This window comes from Grammomys surdaster, unplaced genomic scaffold (genome assembly GCF_004785775.1).
Source record: "Grammomys surdaster isolate TR1022 unplaced genomic scaffold, NIH_TR_1.0 958, whole genome shotgun sequence".
Classification (NCBI taxonomy): domain Eukaryota; kingdom Metazoa; phylum Chordata; class Mammalia; order Rodentia; family Muridae; genus Grammomys; species Grammomys surdaster.
In genome coordinates this window covers 6428296-6449498 of record NW_021605377.1, presented here as the reverse complement: position 1 = coordinate 6449498, position 21203 = coordinate 6428296, and the positions used below count along the sequence as shown (strand labels likewise).

Below are 21203 nucleotides of genomic sequence, written 5' to 3'. Positions count from 1 at the left end.
CCTCCTCCTAACCAAATTCAGTGCCTGGAAGCTGGAAGAAGGTGTCCTCTGCTTACCTTCACCAAGTCTCTGCTGGACTTTTTCCCTTCACCAATTTGGTTCCAAACATCTTTCCCTTTCCCTTTACATAATTTTAGCTCATGCTTCATCTTCTGGAACCAATAAACGAGAAAGGAGATGGAGAGATGTCTCAGTGGTTAAGAACACCTGCCACTCTTACAGGGGACCCAGTTTCAGACCCTAGCAGTCACACAGTGGCTGACAACCATCCCTAACTCCAGTTTCAGGGGGATCTGACGTCTGTCCTCTAAGGACACCAGGCACACATATGGTGTGGGTATGTATGCAAACATGTAAGCAAAATATACACATACAATAAATATAAAAAATAAATGAGACGAGTAAATCACCATCCAGTTCAGCCCTCTATTTATTGAGCCCCCACTTCTAGAAGCCAGATCATTGAAGAATTTGAGCAGGGGGAAATTGAATCGTCTTCATCCATTAGAAAGGATTACAGTAAAGCCAGGCATGTGGGAACATGCCTATAATCCAGCACTTGAAAGATGGGATCAGGAATCCTAGGTCAGCCTGGGCTACTTGAGACCCTAGCTCAAAACAAAACACAATAAAAAGACAACTTTTATCAGCAGGAATCAATTATCTAAAAGTAGCCCTTGGCAAGGTGTTCATCAGTCCTATTGGAATTCCTAGGTAAATGCGTTCGTAAATCCTGGACTCCAAGTGGCTTCAGCAAGAACAGCTTGGAAAATGTCTCTGTACAGACTTGATTTCTAATTGTGGCGAAGCTTCATTCCTGAAACCACCTATTCAACATGAACTCATTCCCCAAGCTTGCGTCTGCTAGGCTCTGGGATAAAACAGGCACAAAGGAGTTCCGCAGCTCACCAAGGCAGCCCAGCTTCTCAGTTCAGCCTCAAAGCCCTAGACTTGCGGTATAAGCTTCCGGTCCCTTCTACAGCCACATTGGCCTTCTTTCATTTCTAAGAGCTCTGCTCCCTCCCTCTCTGCCTCCCTGACCTTTGCATAAACTCCAGTTCTCGGCTTGGCTCCGGAGAGTTCAACTCTTTTGTCTTCTCAGCTCCTCCTCCCCTCGCCGCCTTAGCTGCCTACAAAACTTGCTTCTTTCCCCTCTGGTCAGAGATCTCTGGAATCCACTGCTCCCAAATCAGTTTAATATTTCGTCCTGTGATCTGTCACTATTTCTCTGTTCTTATTCTACTGCAGGGGCAGGGTCTGACCGGTTTTGTAAGATGCCAGTGCCTGGCACACCGGAGGCCTTCCAGGAATGAAAAACAAACTTATGTGGCTGTCTAAACAGTTCTGTGGGAAGCAGAGCTCCAGTAGGTTGGTTGGGAGTTTGGGTTTTGAAATAGGGTCTCATGTAACCCAGTCTAGTCTCACCAGTTCCAAATATACGGGGGATGACCTTGAATTCCTAATCCTTTTGTTTGGGGTTCTCAAGTGCTGGGATTACATACCTGGGATTCCACACCTGATTTGGATTAGGGGTTTTCTTGAATTCCAGTGATGTCAGGTCTCCTACCTTCTATCTTGGTCTTTCAATGGGACTGAAATATGGGGACTTGTTTCAAGTGCCTAAGACTGTAAGCTTCCAGACAACAGAACTCCCATTGATTTACGGCTGCGGCCTTAGTTAGAATGAGATATCCACAGAATAACAGCCATAACCAGTGTTCACGAATGCACTCTGGAGGGTCAGCCGAGGTGGGGGATGCTACAACACAGACAATAGTCTATATAGTACATTTCAAAGCTTGAGCTGACTCTTCAAGAGCACATAAAGGCACCCTCATCGAAACAGAGGAAATGGGGGAGAGGGAGAAGGAAGAGGAGAGGAGAGAGAACTCAATGAATTTAACCTTCCTAGCCTTCACTAGTAGCGCTAAACGAGAAGCTTCCGTAGTCATGCGGGTTCCGGGAACCTTGGCTGCAGGACACAGTACTGGGGTCCATCCCTAAACTCTATCGGATCACTAAAACGGAGAGCGAGGAGGGCTCTGCTCGCTTCCCTGCCCTGGCCTCGTACAAAGCGCGCCCCCAACCCCTTCCAGGGCCGCTGGAGAATTCGCCCGCGGGCAGCGCCGAGCTGGTAGAGCCCTAGACTTGGGCCTCGAGCCCCGCCCCCGGCTAGCCGAAGCCACACCCCCAGCTCGCCACCCTACACCCCCGCCCCCCGGCAACGGTCCTGGCGCGCAGGCGCAATGGCGCGCGCAAACGAGCGCGCGCGCGCGGGGCCCCAGCTTAAATGCGGGCGAAGGGGGCGGCGCGCATCCTCGGCGTCTCTGCCCGGTCTGCGCCGCCGCTTCCAACTGTCTCCGCGTGGCACGAGCCACGAGCCGCGCTCTTCCCCCGGCGGCGGCGGCGGCGGTGGCGGCGGCGGGTGCAAGCAAGGAGTGGCTGCGAGCGGCGGCGGGCTCCATGGAGAGCGGCGGGCGCCGGAGCAGAGGCGGCGCTTCCACCGCTGCGCCCGGACTGCAGTGACCCGCGTTCCGCCCCGCGTCGCGGCGGCCACCCGGCCTCGCCGTCCGTGTCCGCGCCGCCGCCGCCGCCCGTCCCACCGGCTCCCGAGCACCGCGACTTCCTTCGGCCCGACTCCCCGGCGGGGTGGCGGCGGCCGGGTCCCCACGGTGGCGGCCGGAGCAGCGGCTGCAGGAGCCCGGCTCTAGGATGAAGTTCAAGCCCAACCAGACGCGGACGTACGACCGCGAGGGCTTCAAGAAGCGGGCGGCCTGCCTGTGCTTCCGCAGCGAGCAGGAGGACGAGGTAAGCGCGGGGACAAAGGCTGGCAGCCGGACTCCATCCCGCACCCCCTGCGCCGCCCGGGCCTGCGAGTCACCGGCAACCCCCAGGCCCGGAGCACGAGACCCGTCGCTGGGCTCGCCAAGCCTGCCTTTTTAGACCGCCCATTAGGTCGCAAGCTCTTGGCTTAATTACGTAGATACCTCTTTTTGCAAAGCGGCCTCCGCTTTTAAAGTTTTTCTGACGACCAAAAAGATGGCCAGCGAGAGATGTGGAATGACGCCAGAAGAAGGGACAAGATAGGCCAGAAACCGGGCAAAGTTGCCCTTTGCCGCCTGGCGATCTCTCGCTCTTCTGGTTTCTCAAGGCTGTCCTGCGGTGTGACTTGACATCTGGGAAGGAGCGGCGTGTAATTTTACCCCCCACCCCCACCCCGCATTGGATTGATAGGGGCCTTTGGAGTATTCTCTGGGAGAGCGTATTTTGTTTAATTTCAGTTATATTTGTTCGGCTTTAAGATGATTCTGTTTTTATCTTGCTCTAAGTCACTTGGAAGCTAGGGGGAAATCTTGTAGCGCTGCCACGCCTAAAATGAACTGATAGAGCAAAAGTTAACGTTCTGAGTTCTGCTTCTATACCCGTGTCCAGGAAAGCACCAGGCATAAAGCTGGACATGGGAATTTAATGGCTTCCTTACTGCTAGTCCCTGAAGTTAAGATAAATATGACAGCATACACTCAGTGGTTGTTAACAAAAAACCGCGTGCTTGAAAGTTATGATCTTTAAACCGCTTTTGTGTTTCATTTATTTATTTATTTATTTATTTATAGAAACAAACAATTCAGGTTGGTTTGAAACCTTTTAAGTTTTAAACCCGGATCCCGAAGGAACTTCCAGAGAAAGTTCTTTGAAGTGGGTCTACTTAGGGGAGAACAAAAAATATAAGGGTTTTTTAAAAGTGCACAAAGGGGGAGAAAGCCAACGAGCCTTAAATGCAGTCTATCAAGGGGTTGGGGGGGGGAGGTCTTTGAAGGAGGCGCCGTGCTAGGGCAAGGCAAACTAAATATAACCGCATATAATAGCGAATAGTGACCAAGGATCCTGTCTGACCTGTTCACCACTCTATCGGATTTTTAGCTGAGCATTTACAGTGAGTTAGGTGCAGCCAGGGCTGTGTTACATTTAATCCTTTTAGCACTTGGAGGTAGTACCGGTCGGCCCTGTTTTATAGGTGAGAAGACAGCTTTGAGCACAAGTACTTTGTCCAGATGACAGAATTAGGAAGCAGTCGTCCCTAGGGATGTAGTTCCCACTCCAGAAATCCTCTTGTCTTGGTAAAAGGCCTCTGCTCAGCAATCTCCATGTTTTGTGAGGCTAAACTTCAAAGCCTTTTAAGTTACCTTTGAAATTGTGCCATAATATACAGTTGGAAATTCAGGGTGTGTGTGTGTGTGTGTGTGTGTGTGTAAGTAAGTGTAAATTGTCTCTGCTAGATTCGGTGCTAAAGGACTAGCTAGCCTCGAACGTGGAAGTCTGGGGTCAATCCCCGGTTCTCTCTCTCCAGGAAGTTGCTGTAAAATTATGGCTACAGCCTGTTTTTAAAATGAGACTGTATTTTTAAATTCAGTGAGATGAGCCAGACTTGGTGTTAGAGAAATCCATTATATAAAACTCTGGCCTTTTGAGCAAGTGTGTAGGCTGGGGAACCCAGTGAATCTGCTTGTTAGGGGATATGCTCTGAGGGAAGACTCTGGAATTCTCCCGAGCACGCAGCCAACTTTCAGCATCTGGTTTGGCTCGTCAGAAATTTCACTTCTGTGATCTGGTACAGTTGAGGCTCTTTCTATTATGTGATAATTACGGAATAAACTCTTAGCAAAACAGTAAGATGTCTAGGAAAGCTACAGATGTCCTTTCCCTGCTGAAATAACTGTCCAAGGATAGACAAAAGCTGCCTGCCCCACCCTTCCAGCTAATGGCTAAAAAATGCTTATCTATTGGGTTAAGGAGTCGTGGGTCCTGGTTAGAACATTTAAATGTATGTTTTAAGGACGAGAGTAACTTCAAATAAAAAGAGTTAATTACTGTCTGATCCTAAAGGCTATGGAGAGCTCCCATTGGCTCACCTGAGTCCCGGGACTATAGGCGTGAGCCTTGAAGCCCACCTAGAATAGGTTTTTCTAATAGTAGTGGTCCATACTGGCACATGCCTTAAATACCAGCATGTGGGAAGCAGAGGTGGAGGGTCCGATCTGTGAGTTCAAGTCCAGCCTGGTCTACAGAGTGACAGGGCACCTAAACTAGGATACAGAAGTAACTTGTCCCAAGGTCACAGAGCAAGCAGGACTTGTTGACTTTTGTTTCCACGTCTTCAGTGTATCTGAGCAGCCTCTCTAGCTGGTTTTTTTTTCTGTGGAGGACCATCACCTTCAGTGTGGCTTTGAGCGTCCAGAAAAACCCACAGGTGAACGTCCAGAGGGTAGCTGGTATCCTATAAACAAAGATGAGGGTAATGTAGTGGGTGGGTACCCAGAAATGAATTCCGTTGACTATATCTGCATATGTATTTGAATAGCGGATGTAAAGCTAGTTTGCGCTGGTAAGGAATGTATACTATAGTGGAGAGTCGATGAAACAGGAGGAAATAACAGGCCCAGAGTGCTTTCTCTTGTGTGCTTTGGTGTTGGAGCCCAGTGTGTGTCAGTTGGAATTGGACTTCATTCAGTCAGTGGAAAAGGAGCATCCCAAATAGAGGAGGACGACTCGGGGCTGTGGTCTGCAAGGGCAGCTTGGGATGGCAGAGCAAAAAGGAATGATTTTTAAAAACTTAAGAACCTTGCACAGAGAGTGTAGCTCAGTGGTGGAATACTTGCCGGCCACACACAATGCCTCCAGGAGAAAGCAGCAGCACCTCAGATGTAACACACCAGGCAAGACGGGAAGTACATTTCAATTTTAGTTTTTTGAGGAGGATTTGAGAGTAAAATGGGGCATAGAAGGGACTCCATCCTGGGGTGCATCCAGGGGCAGTAGCAAGAGAGAGGCATGAGCAAATCAGTCTGAGAGCGACACCAGTTCTACCTTTTGGATCAGTGGCTCTGATGAAGTGTCTAGCCTCTCTCTCTGCTAGTCTGCTGTAGACCTTGACATCTTGGGAAAATACAAATCGGGTAAAAGTAAGACATGGTGAAAATGAAGGCTCCTCAAAAGGTCCAACTAAAACCAGAGCCATGAAGAGGTGTCAGTCCTAATCAGGAATCCCAGTGCAGTAAAACCTCCCCTGGAGCCTTACAGGTGGGATCAGTTGTCATTTAAAAACCCCTTGGCAGTCACCCGGTCCAGTCCGGTCTGTAGTTACTTGCTTATTTGACCAAGCGATTTAAGCCATTGAACAGACAAGCCATTCATAACCACATGACCTTTTTCCTGGCGGTAGCCTTTTTTCTGTGTCAGATTGTGTGCTAGGCAGGCAGGTGCTTACCGCTGAGCAGTACCAGCTCAAGGTACACTTTAGAAACATTGTGAGGTATACCCATCTGAGTCTATGGCTCCCCCAGACCTGAAGGAGGACCGCTTAGGCCACTAAACCAGCCAGCTTCTTCTAGGGAGAGCACGTGTCTAGCTAGCATTTGTATGTTTGGCATAAGGTGATTTCAGGATAATTCTACAGCCTGGTGGGCTGTTCTTTCCTTCAGAGGCAGCCAAGGCTTACATGGAAGAAGGAATGCCTACTTGCCTTTCTGTCAGCTGTAGGTGCCTCTTCCAACCGGAAGCGTTCTGTAGGGTTCTGTTGCGTTGCTTGGTAATACCATCTGTTTATCAGTTAGCATGTTGACTGTGTTGTACAGCCAGTGGATCCTATTTGTCTGCTTTGGGGGTGTTACTTTTTGGTAGGTTTCTCTGGAGAGAGTCTTCAGTGTCCGTGAAGGGAGCTTGGAGTCAGCTGTCCAGTTTCTGAAGGCAATGTAATGTACAAGGAAGTGTTGTCTGCTGTTGTGACTAGGTAAATGGCTTCATTCCCATCACACACCCCCCCAAATAAATCGTGTTGACTTGATTGTAGATTCTGCATGTGCAGAGGTTATTCATAGTCTAATCTGCCCACCAACTTAGAGTTTAAAACAAAGGTATAATGAACAGAAGATGAACTCATACCTGGTGAGAACAATCCCTGTGCAAGTAATAGTTTCCCACGGTTCATGGAGACAGCGACGTTTGCGCTGTCACCTAACTCATCACCCCCCCCCCCACACTTTATAATTCCTACTTGCACATATGTATAAGGATGGGGGGAACGCTGTGGAGGTCAGAGGACAGTTTACTTGTAGGGTTCCTTCTACCATGTGGGACCATGGGACTGGACTCATACTCAGGCTTGTCAGCAAACCACCTTACCAGCTGAGCCGTCTCACTGACTCCAAATCAGGGGTTTTGTTTGTTTGTTTGTTTTTGTTTTTTCTTATTTGTTGCTAGTATCTGGCTGTAGCCCAGGCTGCCTCCGTTTTCTACAGTGCTGGGATTATACTCAGGAGCCACCAAGTCTGGCGTCAATTTCAGCTTGTTTTACAGGTAGGCGATAGAGCTCAGTAGTACTTACCTAGCATGTGTAAAACCCAGCACTGGAAAAGAGCGAGCCATTTGTGAAAGACTCATTTGTAACAAAAGAAGGAAAGGTAAAAGGTGGGTTCTGAATAGTTCCTATTTGACGACTACATTGAAAAATGTTAACTTTTTCCTGGCTTAACTTTTATTGTGGTGCGTGAGGCTGCATGCTTTTTGTCTCTGCACTATGGAGGCTGAGGCAAAAGGTCCTAAGTTCCAGGCTAGCGTGGTCTACATAGGGCCCCAGGCTAGTTTGGTCTACACCCTGAGATTTTATCTCAGAGAATGAATCCCAGGCTGCACCTGTGGCTCCCTGGGGGTGCACTTGCTTCAGTGAATGAGACTGAAGGCTGGAGTCCTACTGCTACCACATCCCCCATGCTGGGACTAGAACTTGTGAATGCTAGACAGGAGTTATACTTCAGGGTCACATTACCTTTATTTTGGATTCAAGATCTCACTAAGGGCTGGAGAGATGCCTCAGAGGTTAAGACCACTAGGAATTTTTCTAGAGGTCCTGAGTTCAGTTCCTAACAAACAACCCATGGTGGCTCATAACCATCTATAATGTGATCTGGTGCCCTCTTCTGGCCTGCAGGCATATATGCAGGCAGGACACTGTACATAATATATAAATCTTAAAAACAAGCAAAACAATAACAACATAAAAAACCTCACTAAATTGCCCAAGATGGCCTTGTATTAAGTCTGTAACTTAGGCCTTGACTTTGTGGGCTTCTGCCTCTGTCCGGAATATCTGGGATTGTAGCCTGGACCACCACTCCTTTCTTTCTTGGCTTAAACTCTTAACTGGAAAAAGATAAGTGAATATTTTATAAATATCCCTTATTAGTTTTGAGTTTGGGAAAACAGCACTCAGTAGGCTTTACCCAAAACAATGGAAGTTTGATGCCATAGTTGTCTGTACCTGTAAGAGAATGAGAATACTTGGAGGAAAACCCTTCATTGATTTTTCCAGTGTTCAGTATTACAGTAAGGGCCAGCTCGGTGATACCTTTCTCCACAGGGCTCCTCCTCAGACTGGATGTTATCACTGTGACAAGAGGTGGATTCTGTTCTACCCTCCTGAAGGTGGAGGGCTGTGTAGCAGGGCTGCATGGGCTTAGTTTGAGTGATGACCTTTAGTGTGGAGAAAGTGGATGACCAAGTCACACCTGTCACCTCCTGAAGCGCCCTGGATCTTTGTAGTCTGGGCTGTGGCACTTGGAATGAGCACCTAAAATATGACCAGAGCTGAGGTACTGGATTTTGAATTTGTTTCTTAAGTAGAAATAGCTGTGTGCCACCAGTGGCAGCTGTTTACACAGGCGTCCCTGGTGCCTCCATAGACCAGGAAAGGTCAGAGAGTCACAGGGTTCAGCACAGCATGGAAGTGGCAGATCAAGGGTGTATAGTTGTGGATGAGAAACATTTAGTGAAGCAAATCTGCTTTCACCAAAGGTGGACACTGATCAATCTTGGAGCTGGACACTGTGGACACACCTGTGATCCCGGCTCTTGAGACAGAAGCAGGAGGATCTGGAGCTCAAGGGTATCCTTAGCGACATGGGTTTGAAGCCAGCCGGTCCTGTAGGAGACCCTTCCTCACTGAGAGGGGATGCAGAGAAGAAAAGGCGCGTGTGTGGGGGATGGGGGGGTAGGAGTAGGGATGAATGTGAGTGGGAGTGCTGGGAATGAAGATTCATCAGCCTAGATTCCTGACACTGATTTTATTTTTTAGGGGTCAAACACACTGAATATCAATGGTTTTGAGATGACTTTACTAAATGAGTGGCTGGCCATCTGTGTGCACTGTCCTGACCCATTATAAAGGCATAAGGAAGTCACTTAGCAAAGAATTATGGAGTAAACATTTTATCCAGCCAATAATAGTTACCAGGTCACTAATGGTTCTTAACTCTGACCAGAACAAGAGGCTAGTAACTGGGTCAGAGCCAGGTTGTTGTTTACACTGCAGGTCATATGGGGTGTGCTTTAAAGCCTGCAGATCCGTTTGCCAATCTGGATGTGAAGGGCTGACACCTTTGATTAGGTTAAGGGCCCCAGTGAGCCTCCTTTTGAACAACAAGTGTTGTTGAAGTGGCATTTGCAACCTCACTTTCTTTAAGGTAGAATTCGAACATACCCTACAGGATCCTGGATTATTTACATTTTATCCGACTTTTCAATACTATATTGCACATCAGTGTGTAGCTTATTTTTAGTAAGTCTTTACAGTTTCTTAAGAATATATATTCATTTTCTGCCATCCTGTCTTCATTCTCAGAATTAGAAAGCCAGTAGTAGTTGGTACTGAGCTGACTCAACTCCAGCAGGAGAGCATGGGGCTCCCAGTGGCCGTGAGCGAGCGCATGCTTGGGCCGGTGGCTCAGACATTAGGCCTGCCAGACAAGTGGTTCCTTCAGAGATCTTTAGCACTAACAGGTCACCGTAGTCTCCAGTTGATGTGCTTCCGGTTCAGACTCGAGTCTTCTAACACTGCTGGGTCTGCCTAATGCCTGCGCCTTCATTTCTAATTATGAACTTAGGCCCTGTTTGCAGATTTTAAGCCTTAAATTTAAAGGTCTATATGGACATGCTGCTATTGCCCCCAAAACAGCCACAAGTACTTCAACTAGTGCCTTGCCAACCGTTCTGTTAGCTCAGTGTTTCCCTGGATAGGCCACTGTCTTGCCATGCTTAAAGGAGTGGTGTAGGCAGCACAACAGTGTTCTGTTAGACCCACCGCGGCAAGAAGAGCAGGTGAGAGGATCTGTTGAATCACTATGGTCAACTGAAGCTTTCTGTCTGGAGGCTGAATCCTTAGCACCCCAGGAAAAGCTGGGGATGGTGACCCAGCACCTTGGGGTACATCAAGTGATGCAGAACAAGCAGATCCCAGAAGCTTGCTCGTTACCCTAACCAAAACAGCGAGTACCAGGTTCAGTGAGAGAACTGAAGAGAGCTATAGAAGTCACAAGGCCTCTATCTACCTCTGCACACTCATACATGTAGACACACACACACACACACACCATCCTTTCTCAAATTGGAGTGAACCCCTGTGTTTCTGAGCTCTGGAGAGCCAGCAGAAGGGAGAAAAATAGAATTGGTACTAATGTTGTCAAAAAGATAGTATCCACATTAGGGATTAATCTCCCCGCCTCTTGTGGGGAGGGGAGATGAGGATATAACTCAGTTTTAGAGTGCTTTCCTGCTGTGCTGCTAAGTTTATGTTGTCACCCTGAGAAGAAGGACCCTCAGTTGACTAATTGTAGATCAGATTAGTCTAGAGCTATGTAAGAGATTGTCTTGACTGAGTGAAGTGGGAGGGCAGACTCAGCCCACTGTGGGTGGCACCATCCCTAGGCAAGTGGGTTTGGGTTGTGTAAGCTAGGTGAGTATAAGCTAGTGAGTAGCACTGCTCCGTGCTTTCTTCCTCAGCGTCTGCCCTGACTTCTCTCAGGAATGGATTATGACATGGATGTATAAACCAAATAAAACCCTCTGCTCTCTCCCCAAGTTGTTTTTGATCAGTGTTTTATCATAGCAACGGGAAGCCAACTAGAATACCTAGCATGTTCAAGGCTCTGGGTTTGATCCCAAGTACCACCAAGTAAGCTGTAAGTGTGGCATGTTCCCAATCCACAGGAAGGAAGACCTGGTGGAATAGACTTGAAGGCAGCATGCTCCAGTAATTCTGCAGCATTTCTGACGGTTAAGACATCTGTTACCTTCATGAGCATTTGGTTGTTTCGGCCTTTGTAATATTTGAATGAATGCATTTCAGTTTTTCATTTGTACAATGGCTGTAATATTATCTCAGTGCTAGTAAATAAACTGTTAGCAAGGTGGATCCTTGTTTGTGGTGAAAGTAGGGTTTTTTGTTGTTGGTGGTGGTGGTGGTGGTAGAGGTGTTTGTCTTGGTTTTTAATACTTTGGGCTCAATGCTGTTCTTGATCATTAGTCTGTAAGTTTCTCCTGTAAAAGGCCAGGTGACATTTTAGGCTCTACAGCTCATCTGGTCTGTTTTCAGTAATTCTGCTTTCACGGTAGCATAAAAACACCAGGCAAGATGCAAAAGTGAGTAATGTGACTAGTTCCTATTAAAGTTTTACTTATGAGCACTGAAATCTGAATATTGCATAATTTAGGAACATAACCACCTGACATCTCCTATAGACTCCCTAGCTATCAAGAGCCAGAGGGGTGTGTTCAAGCATAGCCTGTACTACATACCAAGTTCCAGTCCAGCATGGGCTATACAGCAAGATCCTATTTCCAAAAGCAAAGGAAGAGAAAAATGAACGGTTTTTTTTTTCTTCTTCTTTTTAGCTTGGGCTGCTCAAAACTAGTAGACTGGAGTTTGCCCTTGTTCTGGATGTAAGTTAACAGCTGTCTATCTGACTGGCTTAGTCGAATAGTTTTGGAATATGCAGGCGCCTCTTCCCACCTAACTGTGAGCTTTCACACTCCGGCCAGCTAGTGTTTGCTCACACATTTCCCTGCTGCTTTCTCACAGCACCTGTCTTCACAAATTCTTAGATCATGGGGGAGTAGGGTGGCCTGCCTGTGGCCATGTATGTGTCTTTAATTGGAAGAGAAAGGATTCTGTATAGCTCAAGAGTAACTGACATGTAGGCCCCGGAAGTGACCTGGTGTGTAAAGTATCCCAGCATCCATGTGAGTGCTGAGTGTGCCGACACACACCTTTGGCTCCAATTTTGGGGCTAGGAGAAATAGAGAGAGAGAGAGACAGGCAGATCCCAGGCACACACGATGGCCATCCATGTAGCCAGAAGGTGAGCTCCAGGCTTAGTGAGAGACCGGCTCAAAAAATGCAGGTAGTGATGAGAGTGACACTCCAATCCGGTCTCCAGTCAGGCATGGGGATGCATGCACATGTGCCATCCCCCAAAGTAACTGAGGTGATGGCCACACACCTCAGTGCATCCACTTGTGGGGTTAATGCATTTATTTGCCTAAGAACTGGAAAGCTACACTTAAATCTGGTAATTTAAATGATCCCAGAGGACCCTGAGTTCCAGGCTAGCCAAAGTTACACAGTGAGACCCTGTCTCACTGACTCCCACCCCAATATAAATGAGTCCATAGAGGTAGGATGGTTCAGTGATGGGATTCTCTATCATGTTGGTGTGTGCCCTTAATAATTTCAGTAAGATTTCAGAGTGGATTAATCCAGAGACCAGTAACAGCCATGCAAATGTTGTGTCTTAGTGCTTAAGTACATGGTTGTCATGGGTCTTGCAGGTGCTGTTGGTGAGTAGCAGTCGGTACCCAGACCAATGGATTGTCCCAGGAGGAGGGATGGAGCCAGAGGAGGAGCCTGGTGGCGCCGCTGTGAGGGAAGTGTATGAAGAGGTGAGGTGAAGACTGTCCTGAGGGGTTCGCAGGAGGGTCTTCTGGCTTTTTGCCGTAATCCTGAGCAAATGCAAACAGGCAGTTGATAGAAGTGATATCTTCTGCAGTGTTTATAAGGATATTGTATAGATTACATTTTGCTAAATCCAAATTTTTGTTTTTGTAAACAAAACAAAATGTAAACAGCTAAAATGAACGTGACCCTCCTAAAATTATATATTAACATGCAGTTTCACCGTTGATCAGTTATTGTTTGATTAATGGTCGGTGTATAACATGGTGGTCTTACCTGAGAGCTGTATCCATACTACATTAAACAGAAGACATTTTGTGCCATAATTTTCAAACTGTCTTAAAATTCAATAAAATGTGTCACAACCTCATGCACAAAATCACAAGTGCCCTGCTTGTCCCTTCCTTTGAGGATCGGAACTTGGCTCTGCCTTTACTCACAGGCGAGACCATGTAAGGTCGAAGTGGGTAGTGTATGCCTGTACTCTGCCATTGGGCTTTGTGGTACATTTGGAAAGGTTTTGGTTCCTGAGGGCTTCACTAACAGAAGCACTGCCATTGCTGTTGCTGTAGTGATGGGGTGAGGAGGCAGGACCCTTGAATGGTGGCTAGAGAAGTGTAGTCCTGAGCCTGGAAAAGAGGCAGGTTTGTAAGAGGGAGGGTTGGGCTGGAGAGATGGCTCAGTTGTTTTCTTCTGAGGTCAATTCCCAGCTACCCCATGGTGGCTCACAACCATCTATAAGGGATCTGATGCCCTCTTCTGGCGGGAGACTGTATATGCAGCATAATGCTCACACATTAAATAAAAGTTCATACAGAAAATTCTTTTCATTTACTTTGATAATAAGTTCATTTTTATCATCCATGTCATTTCTTTTTAACTTGCTAGGGAAAGTTTGAACTGTTTAGATTCAAAAGTTGAAAAAACATAACTTATAAATGAAACATTATTATGAAAGATAAGTATTTTACTTACCGACTTTTTTTTAAAACAGGCTGGAGTCAAAGGAAAATTAGGCAGACTTCTGGGAATATTTGAGGTGAGTTACAAAATATAGCCCTCACTTTACTGATCTAGAATTCATGATTCTTTGTTTGTTTGTTTGTTTGTGTTTGTTTTTCGAGACAGGGTTTCTCTGTGGAGCTGTGGCTGTCCTGGAACTCACTCTGTAGACCAGGCTGGCCTTGAACGCAGAAATCTGCCTGCCTCTGCCTCCCAAGTGCTGGGATTAAAGGCGTGTGCCACCGCTGCCCAACTTCATGATTCTTAACAGCAGCCTGAGCCAGGTTCCTCTAAAACTACCAGCAGGCAGGTCAGTGGTGAGCACTGGGGGAGGTTGCCTCATGGTTGTACATTTGAGTGGTCCCTTGTGTCTGGCAGTAGAGTAGAGCTGCAACAAAGAGTGGCCACCCTCTGGATTCACTGTGGGCCTAGGCGGAGGCAACATCTTTAGCTAAGATCTAGATCTTAAGATCTGGGGTGATTGTGGGTTCTGTCCAGTTCAGCATGTGACACTCAACAACATATAGAGTGACTTGAAGGACCAGAAGAGACAAGGACACCCAGGCACAAGGAATAAATGCTAAAATAAAAACCTTGTCTGTGTCACCTCTTACTGAAGGCAGCATGAAATTCTCAGCTAGGGGACAATGAGAAAAAAAGAGGCTGGGTTCTGAAAGAGTGCATCTCTAGTCAGTATGGAGACTTCCCTTCGCAAACTTAAAGCGTTAGCTCAGTCTTTCTGATAGAACCTAGAGTTTAAGCCTTTAGGAATTAAACTATGTATTCCTTGGAATTGATAAGTCACCAGTTCTTGTGGCTGGTGAGGTGGCTCAGTAGTTAAGAGAAGAGTACTGGCTGTTCTTCCAGAGTACCTGAGTTCAATTCCCAGCAGCCACATTCACACACAGTCCAGTTCCAGGATATCTGACCCTCACTCAGGCATCTGCAGGTGCCTATCTGTGGCACTGGTTTTACAGCTACATAGCACCATCTTCTGGTTAAAGTGAGAAATACAAACTTTTCTGTGATAATGTGTGGATACCAATTATACTTTTGTCAGTATGGCCAGTTTTCAAAGAAGAGTCCTAACTAAAACTTAATTTATTAAGTAGACAACACACTATTTGACAGGAAATGGCAGCCAGCATACGTTTTCCTTTAGAGTATCACAGCACATGACATATTTTTGCAATTTTCCCATTGGCAGTGCTGGACCTCCATCTCTAATTTTGAGATACTTCATTGTAATACAAGCTGCTTCCACTTCCAAATGTTGGGGTTCCTGGGGTGTACCACCATATCCAGGCTAGTGTCTTTGGTCTTGAGACAGGATCTTAACCCTCGCCTCAGCTGGCTTGGAACTTGGGTAGTCTAGGCTGCCTTGAAACTGGACCCTTCTGCCTTAGCCCTCCAGGATCTGATTTCAGCCATGAGCCACCATGCCTACTGTCTTCAATTAAAAGTTGGGTGCATGTGCATGCATGTGCTCAGGTCTGCACACATGTAGAGGATAGAGAACAACTTTTGGGAATCATTTTTCTCCATTGTAGGTTCCCAAGATCCAACTCAGATCATTAGTGCTTTTATGTGCTGAGCCATCTTGCCAACGTCCATTTCTGGGTGTTTGTTTTATATGTATACATACTTCTGTCTGCACTGATGCACTACTCACTGTCACACTGTCACTCTGGTCACTGTGCCAGAGCTGGGAATTAAAATGCTTTCCTTTTCTACTCAAGCAGAACCAAGACCGGAAGCACAGGACATATGTTTATGTTCTGACAGTCACTGAAATATTGGAAGACTGGGAAGACTCTGTGAATATAGGTGAGCTCCAGTCCTTAGTCACTCCGCAAGTTTTTATTTTTTGGTTACTCTTTTGAGAGGGGATGGTGAACATGTATCTCTACTTTTGAATTACCTTGCGATTTTCCTCTACCATATTAAGACATTTAGGAAGTAAAAAACCCAACCTTTTTTTTTTTGTGGGGGGGGAATCTTGCCCTTTTAAACTGACCTTCTGGTAACTGCTGCTGTACTGTTCTCTAGGAAGGAAGAGAGAGTGGTTCAAAGTAGAAGATGCAATCAAGGTTCTCCAATGTCATAAGCCTGTCCACGCGGAGTATCTGGAAAAGCTAAAGCTGGGGTGTTCTCCAACCAATGGCAATTCCACGGTCCCTTCCCTCCCAGATAACAATGCCTTGTTTGTGACTGCTGCACAGCCCTCTGGGGTGCCGTCCAGTGTCAGATAGACAGTTGGGGGCCCTGGGTCCCTCATCGTGTCATGGCTCACGTCACAAGGAGAGGCCTTTTTACTTTTCTTCTAACACATCTGACTGCTGCTGGCAAACTCTAAATTTGTCATGCAGGAATTTCAAATAATTTGCATGTATTTCATATGCTTTCAAGTCTTTTAAAATAAATAACAAGATAGCAAAAATACTTTAAGATGCCAAAGCCATGTGGATTTTTTTTTTCAAAGCCGTAATTGTAACTCTCCCATTGCTCTGGTTTTCATTTTTATAACCTTTCTTAAATTTTCACTTTTGTCCACTTAACATTCTATGGTTTATCTTGACAGATCAACTGGTTGTTGGGTATATTTTTGCCCTAGTATTTTTTTTCTTGCAGTATCAAATAGACACCAAATCTTTGTTGGGAATTCGTGAAAATTCTTGGTATTTAAAAAAAAATATCCACCCCAAAACTTGTTTAAGAGAGTCCTATTCTCCATTTGTAAACTGCAGATTTGGGCTGTTTTTATATGGGCGCCAGCAGCCTTTGAGAGTGTTTCAGTTTACTACTTCCGAGAATTTGTTCACAGCCAGAATTATGTCAGTCAATGTACTAGGACCATTTCCCCTCTGACAGTGATTTGATATGAAAGAGAGTGCCATTTTTTAGGGACAACTGTCAGTACTTGCATGTGGCTCCTGAAATTGTGTTTATAGAAATCTAGTTAGCATGCTCAGCTGCTGCTTCCTTTTGACACAGACTGTATCAGGGGCTACATTTCCTTCAATGGCAAGTGCTCTTTAAATATATTTTCAGTTTCATTGTTTTCCACTGGACTAGACTCTAACCTTGGATGCCAGTTAGTCATGACTGTATCACACTAAATGGCTGTTCTGTTCAGCTGTTCTAGGCCTAAGACACGGTCTTGAGTGTCCGTAAGTGACTTGTCAGGTAAGTTAACTGTGGGGGAACTAACTAGAATATTCGAGCCAAAAATTATTGTACCTTGTCTTTGTGCTCACTCAAAATTGGCCACCCCATGAAAAAGTACCTATACTTCCTCCATGAAGTCACAGAGGAAGTGAAAGGGGAAGAGGAAAAGATCTATAGCCATTATTACCCTTTGTAAATATTCTACTCACTCAAACTGGCAAGCATAGAACAGTATAGTTAAGACATTTGTTCTGTAACTTGTTAACCTTTAAAGTATAATGCCGCTGCTGAAAACAGTCCTTAGTTGTAAGGAAAACTGGTGCCGTTTTGAAAATGAGATCTTGTGCCACAGAGGCAGCAGAACTAAACATTAGGTTCCAAAGCAGAAACACTCAGCCAGTAGTATTCATTCTAAATTATGTAGTGTAATCAAACGTGATCGCCCAGACTTTTTATATTTTTCTTTGTACAGAGGTCATGTACTTGGGGTGTTTTAAAAGAAACATTTTAAAGAAACCCAGATTGAAATTTTCTTTTTGTTTTCTCACAATTCTCTGCAATTTCTCTATGTACTAAACACAACAAAGAAACTGGACTGTTTGTATAGAATACTGCTTCCAGCTAATAAACCATCACACGTGCTTGGGAGTTTCTATGTACATGATACTCTCTTAATAATGCATGAACCTATTTTATAAACTCTTGAACTGTGTATTGCCATGTAAAATATGTACAGTATTAATGTCAACCATCTCTTTAAAAGTTAGCCTATAAATATTGTTGTATAATTTCTTTGGTCAGAAACATTTGGACTAAGTCATGTCACCTGGGTCAGGATTTTTCTTCAGTGCCATTTAGCAAACTGTCTTTAGTCTATGCAAATAGCAAAGATTGACAGAATGTAACAGAATGCAGCTTCATTGTTAAATGTCACCTGAGGGTTCCTCATTATTCTTCTGGAATCTGGACTCGCAAGATATAAAGGAAATTGAATCTACTAGAGATAAAGTCTACCAGCCGCCTGCAGCGGAGACTGCGGTTTGTGCTTATTTGTGCAGTCGCTGAATAAAACAGGGCAGCTAAATTCTCCAGTTCCATGTGCCTCCTAAGTTTAAAAGAAAAAGCAAAGTAACTTGTTAGAAATTGACTTGCAGAAAAAACCTGCTGTGTTGGTGTAAAGAAATGGCATTTTCCCACCAAGCACAAGCCATCCAGTTTTCTCCATCACACTGTATGAAGCAGCAAAGGTGGAGAAATGGTTCAGTATACAAGAATTGCTTTGCATGGTCTCATCTGAGATGGTTGCATTCGAACTGTTGTAAGAATTTTGACTTTCTTTTTTATATTTGGAAACATCAAATAAAAACGGAAACATAACCTGTGTTTATTTTTAGTGTAAGAAGAGCCTGATTACAAAGTTAATCATCTTTTGGTACATGCTTTCCCAGGGGGCTAAGAGTGGCTGCTGTTCTCTGAAATGATCTGACTTTGGTCAGCCACTGAGGTTTACAACGTCCTGTAACTCTTCTATAGCTGACCTTGAACTGAGGATGATGTCCTGGCCTCATGCACACATGAGGCTATACCCAGTATACTGCCATGTAAAATATATACAGTATTAATGTCAACCATCTCTTTAAAAGTTAGCCTATAAATATTGTATAATTTCTAAGGCTGGAGCTATCCACTACTGAAGTAGAACAGAACATTCCTTACTATCATTTCCAAACATATTAAAAAATTAGAAGTTTCAGAGCAGTGATTAAAAGCAGTTTGGGCTGGGTGGGTAGTAATAGCTCAGCCTTTAATCCCAGCTCTGGGAGACACGGTGGGGAACAGCGCAGCTATCAAGGCCAGCCTGGTCTAGTTCCAGTATGATCAAGACTACAGAAACTCTCCAGTACCCATTTTGTAGTTTTAAGTGCTTGTAAATCCAGCTCTAGGATTTATCTGGCCTCTTAATTGGCAGGCACCTGCACTCACATGCACATGGAAGACATGTTGCTTTGCTACATATGCGATCTGAGTTCTATTCCCAGAATCCATATAAGAAGCTAGGATGATGGTAACCCCAGCACAAGAAGACAGAGGCAGCTTGAGTTCTTGGAGTTCATGGGCCAGCCAACCCAGCCTGATAAACCTGACTCCAAAACTCAAAGCACCCCCAAAACACACTGTGTCCTGCAAAGTCCTCTATTGATATCAATTTCCTCAGAAGCCAGGAAAGATGGCATACACCTTCAATCTTATCAGGGGCAGGTGGATCTCAGTTCAAGGTCAGTTATAGAGGACAGCCAGATTACAGGGAAATCATCTTTAAAAAAAAAACCAGAATTGGGGAAACCATCTCAAAAAACAGAACAAAACAGTCATACTGGATAGGATTTCCAGCTGCTCCACTAAGAAGTATCTGCTTATGTCTACACAGCCAGCACTTAAGTTTTCATTGTATAGCACTATTTTTGTCCTGTAGTTTGTATAGACTTCATTTCAAATAAAATTTTATTTAAAGAATATCCTCTAGCAAATACACATCAAAATCAAGCAACTTCATCATGAGGTTGAATAGCTGGTTCATTGGCTATAAAGGAACTGCTGCTTCTGCAGAGGACCTGCACTTATAAGGATCCAACACCCCTTTTGGCCTCTGAGGGTAGTACCACAAACATGGTACTCATAGACAAAACCCCCATACATAGAAAAAAATTTTAAAAAGCCCTGGCTGTCCTTGAACTCACAGATTACTCATCTTTTTTGTTTTGTTTGTTTTTCGAGACAGTCACTCATCTTTTAATACTGGGATTTTCCTGGATGATGCCATTGGCTAAATTCCAGCAGTAAGACGACTGCCCCTAAAGCCTGTGTTAAGTTTGTGAGGTTACATATCTTCTACCATCTTGGTGGCACTTATACTTGCTTAAGGTCCGGGGCTCAGTCCCTAGTAGAACAAACATCCCCAGCCTTAGTGATAAATGGAATCAGTGTGGTGAGTACAGAGTGCAGGAAATAGACAAATCATCACTTCCAATTGGTTTACGTTTTTATTGTTTATACTTCTTTGAAATTACATTCAACATGTTTTCCTTTTACTTAAAATATAAACCCTGATATAGCTCCTTAAAAGGCGGCATGCTTCATAGCTAAATGAAATGTTGCTCCCAGCCCCAGAATACATTCCATATATAAGAATATTACATATTTCTTACGGAATAGTGGGTTAGGTACCCAATTTCTCATCTCATTTTGTAATTTGTACGTGGATAGCTTTCCTATGTTGTAGTCTTAAAACTTCATTTTAGTAATAAAAACTAATGTAGTTATCAGATTAGCCAAGAGAACAATACCTAAACCATCAGAGAAACAAAGCCAACCTACTGTCCACACGACGCCACTGAGGTCTACTTGGCTGACTGGGAGTACTCTTACAGAACACCAGATGGTCTTCCCCGGCCTCTGGAGAAATGCTGACCACAGCATCCCTGTGGTTTTAATTACACTGAACTTTATCTTACAAGTACATTCCTGGTCTAGTGTGAGTATTCAGAATTATATACAGAATGCCTAAGATCTGAGTGAACCAAGGATAACTCATCTCACAGTAGAAGTGAATCACAGCAAAACAGACAACAAAACAGAACGAAAATTCAAACCACAAAGCCCAAATTTACACCCTAGGGCTTCAGAACCGACTTCAAGATGTCAGTTTGGGAGTAGTTGGTTTTCTTCTCTGAGCTCTGCATGCGCAGATTTTTGGAGGTTGGAGGCATTTGTCTGACTTGAGTCCAGATGATTAGCCTTTCCAAGACGGGCTGCAACTATTATGTTGTGCCTCACGCCTATGCTGTCCCTTCAAAGGAAAGGCCCAAACTAGTCATTCACATCTACACCCCCAACCAGCAAGCAGCAGGCAAATGGAGTGCTTCTGTTAAGTGAATGTCTTTCTTTTGCTGGGGCTACAAAGTCAAGAGTTTTGTAAGAAAACAGAACCACACATACACAAACAGGTAGGATGGGAATGACTCCAACCTACTTTAAACAGAAAAGAAAAATGACAGGGGTGACTGCTACTCAGCTCCTGCCAGATGCCTGGGCAGTGATGGATCAGTCTATTAGTGCTACATCTTCTTATTCAAATGTTACAAATGTTTTTGTGTGTGACTACCCCGAGTTTCTGCAATACTGCCATTTAACTGCTTTGAACCAACCATTTTCCTGGCCAACGAAAACAGGTCCACAGGCCAGGTGTACTTAC

At 45.0% G+C, this 21203-nt stretch overlaps 1 protein-coding gene across 2 annotated transcripts; it reads left to right on the top strand.

The window, feature by feature from the left end:
* Positions 1 to 2314: 2314 nt before the first annotated feature.
* Positions 2315 to 18328, top strand: Nudt4 (nudix hydrolase 4). Of its 2 annotated transcripts, none has more exons than XM_028783052.1 (5): positions 2315 to 2808; positions 12658 to 12768; positions 13776 to 13820; positions 15526 to 15610; positions 15833 to 18328. In XM_028783052.1, exons 1-5 carry the CDS (start codon positions 2713 to 2715, stop codon positions 16033 to 16035), a joined length of 540 nt encoding a protein of 179 aa, XP_028638885.1. In that variant the 5' UTR covers positions 2315 to 2712; the 3' UTR covers positions 16036 to 18328. The 2 variants fall into 2 exon arrangements, with proteins under 2 accessions (XP_028638885.1, XP_028638883.1); XM_028783050.1 differs by having other exon boundaries at positions 15523 to 15610.
* Positions 18329 to 21203: the final 2875 nt, after the last annotated feature.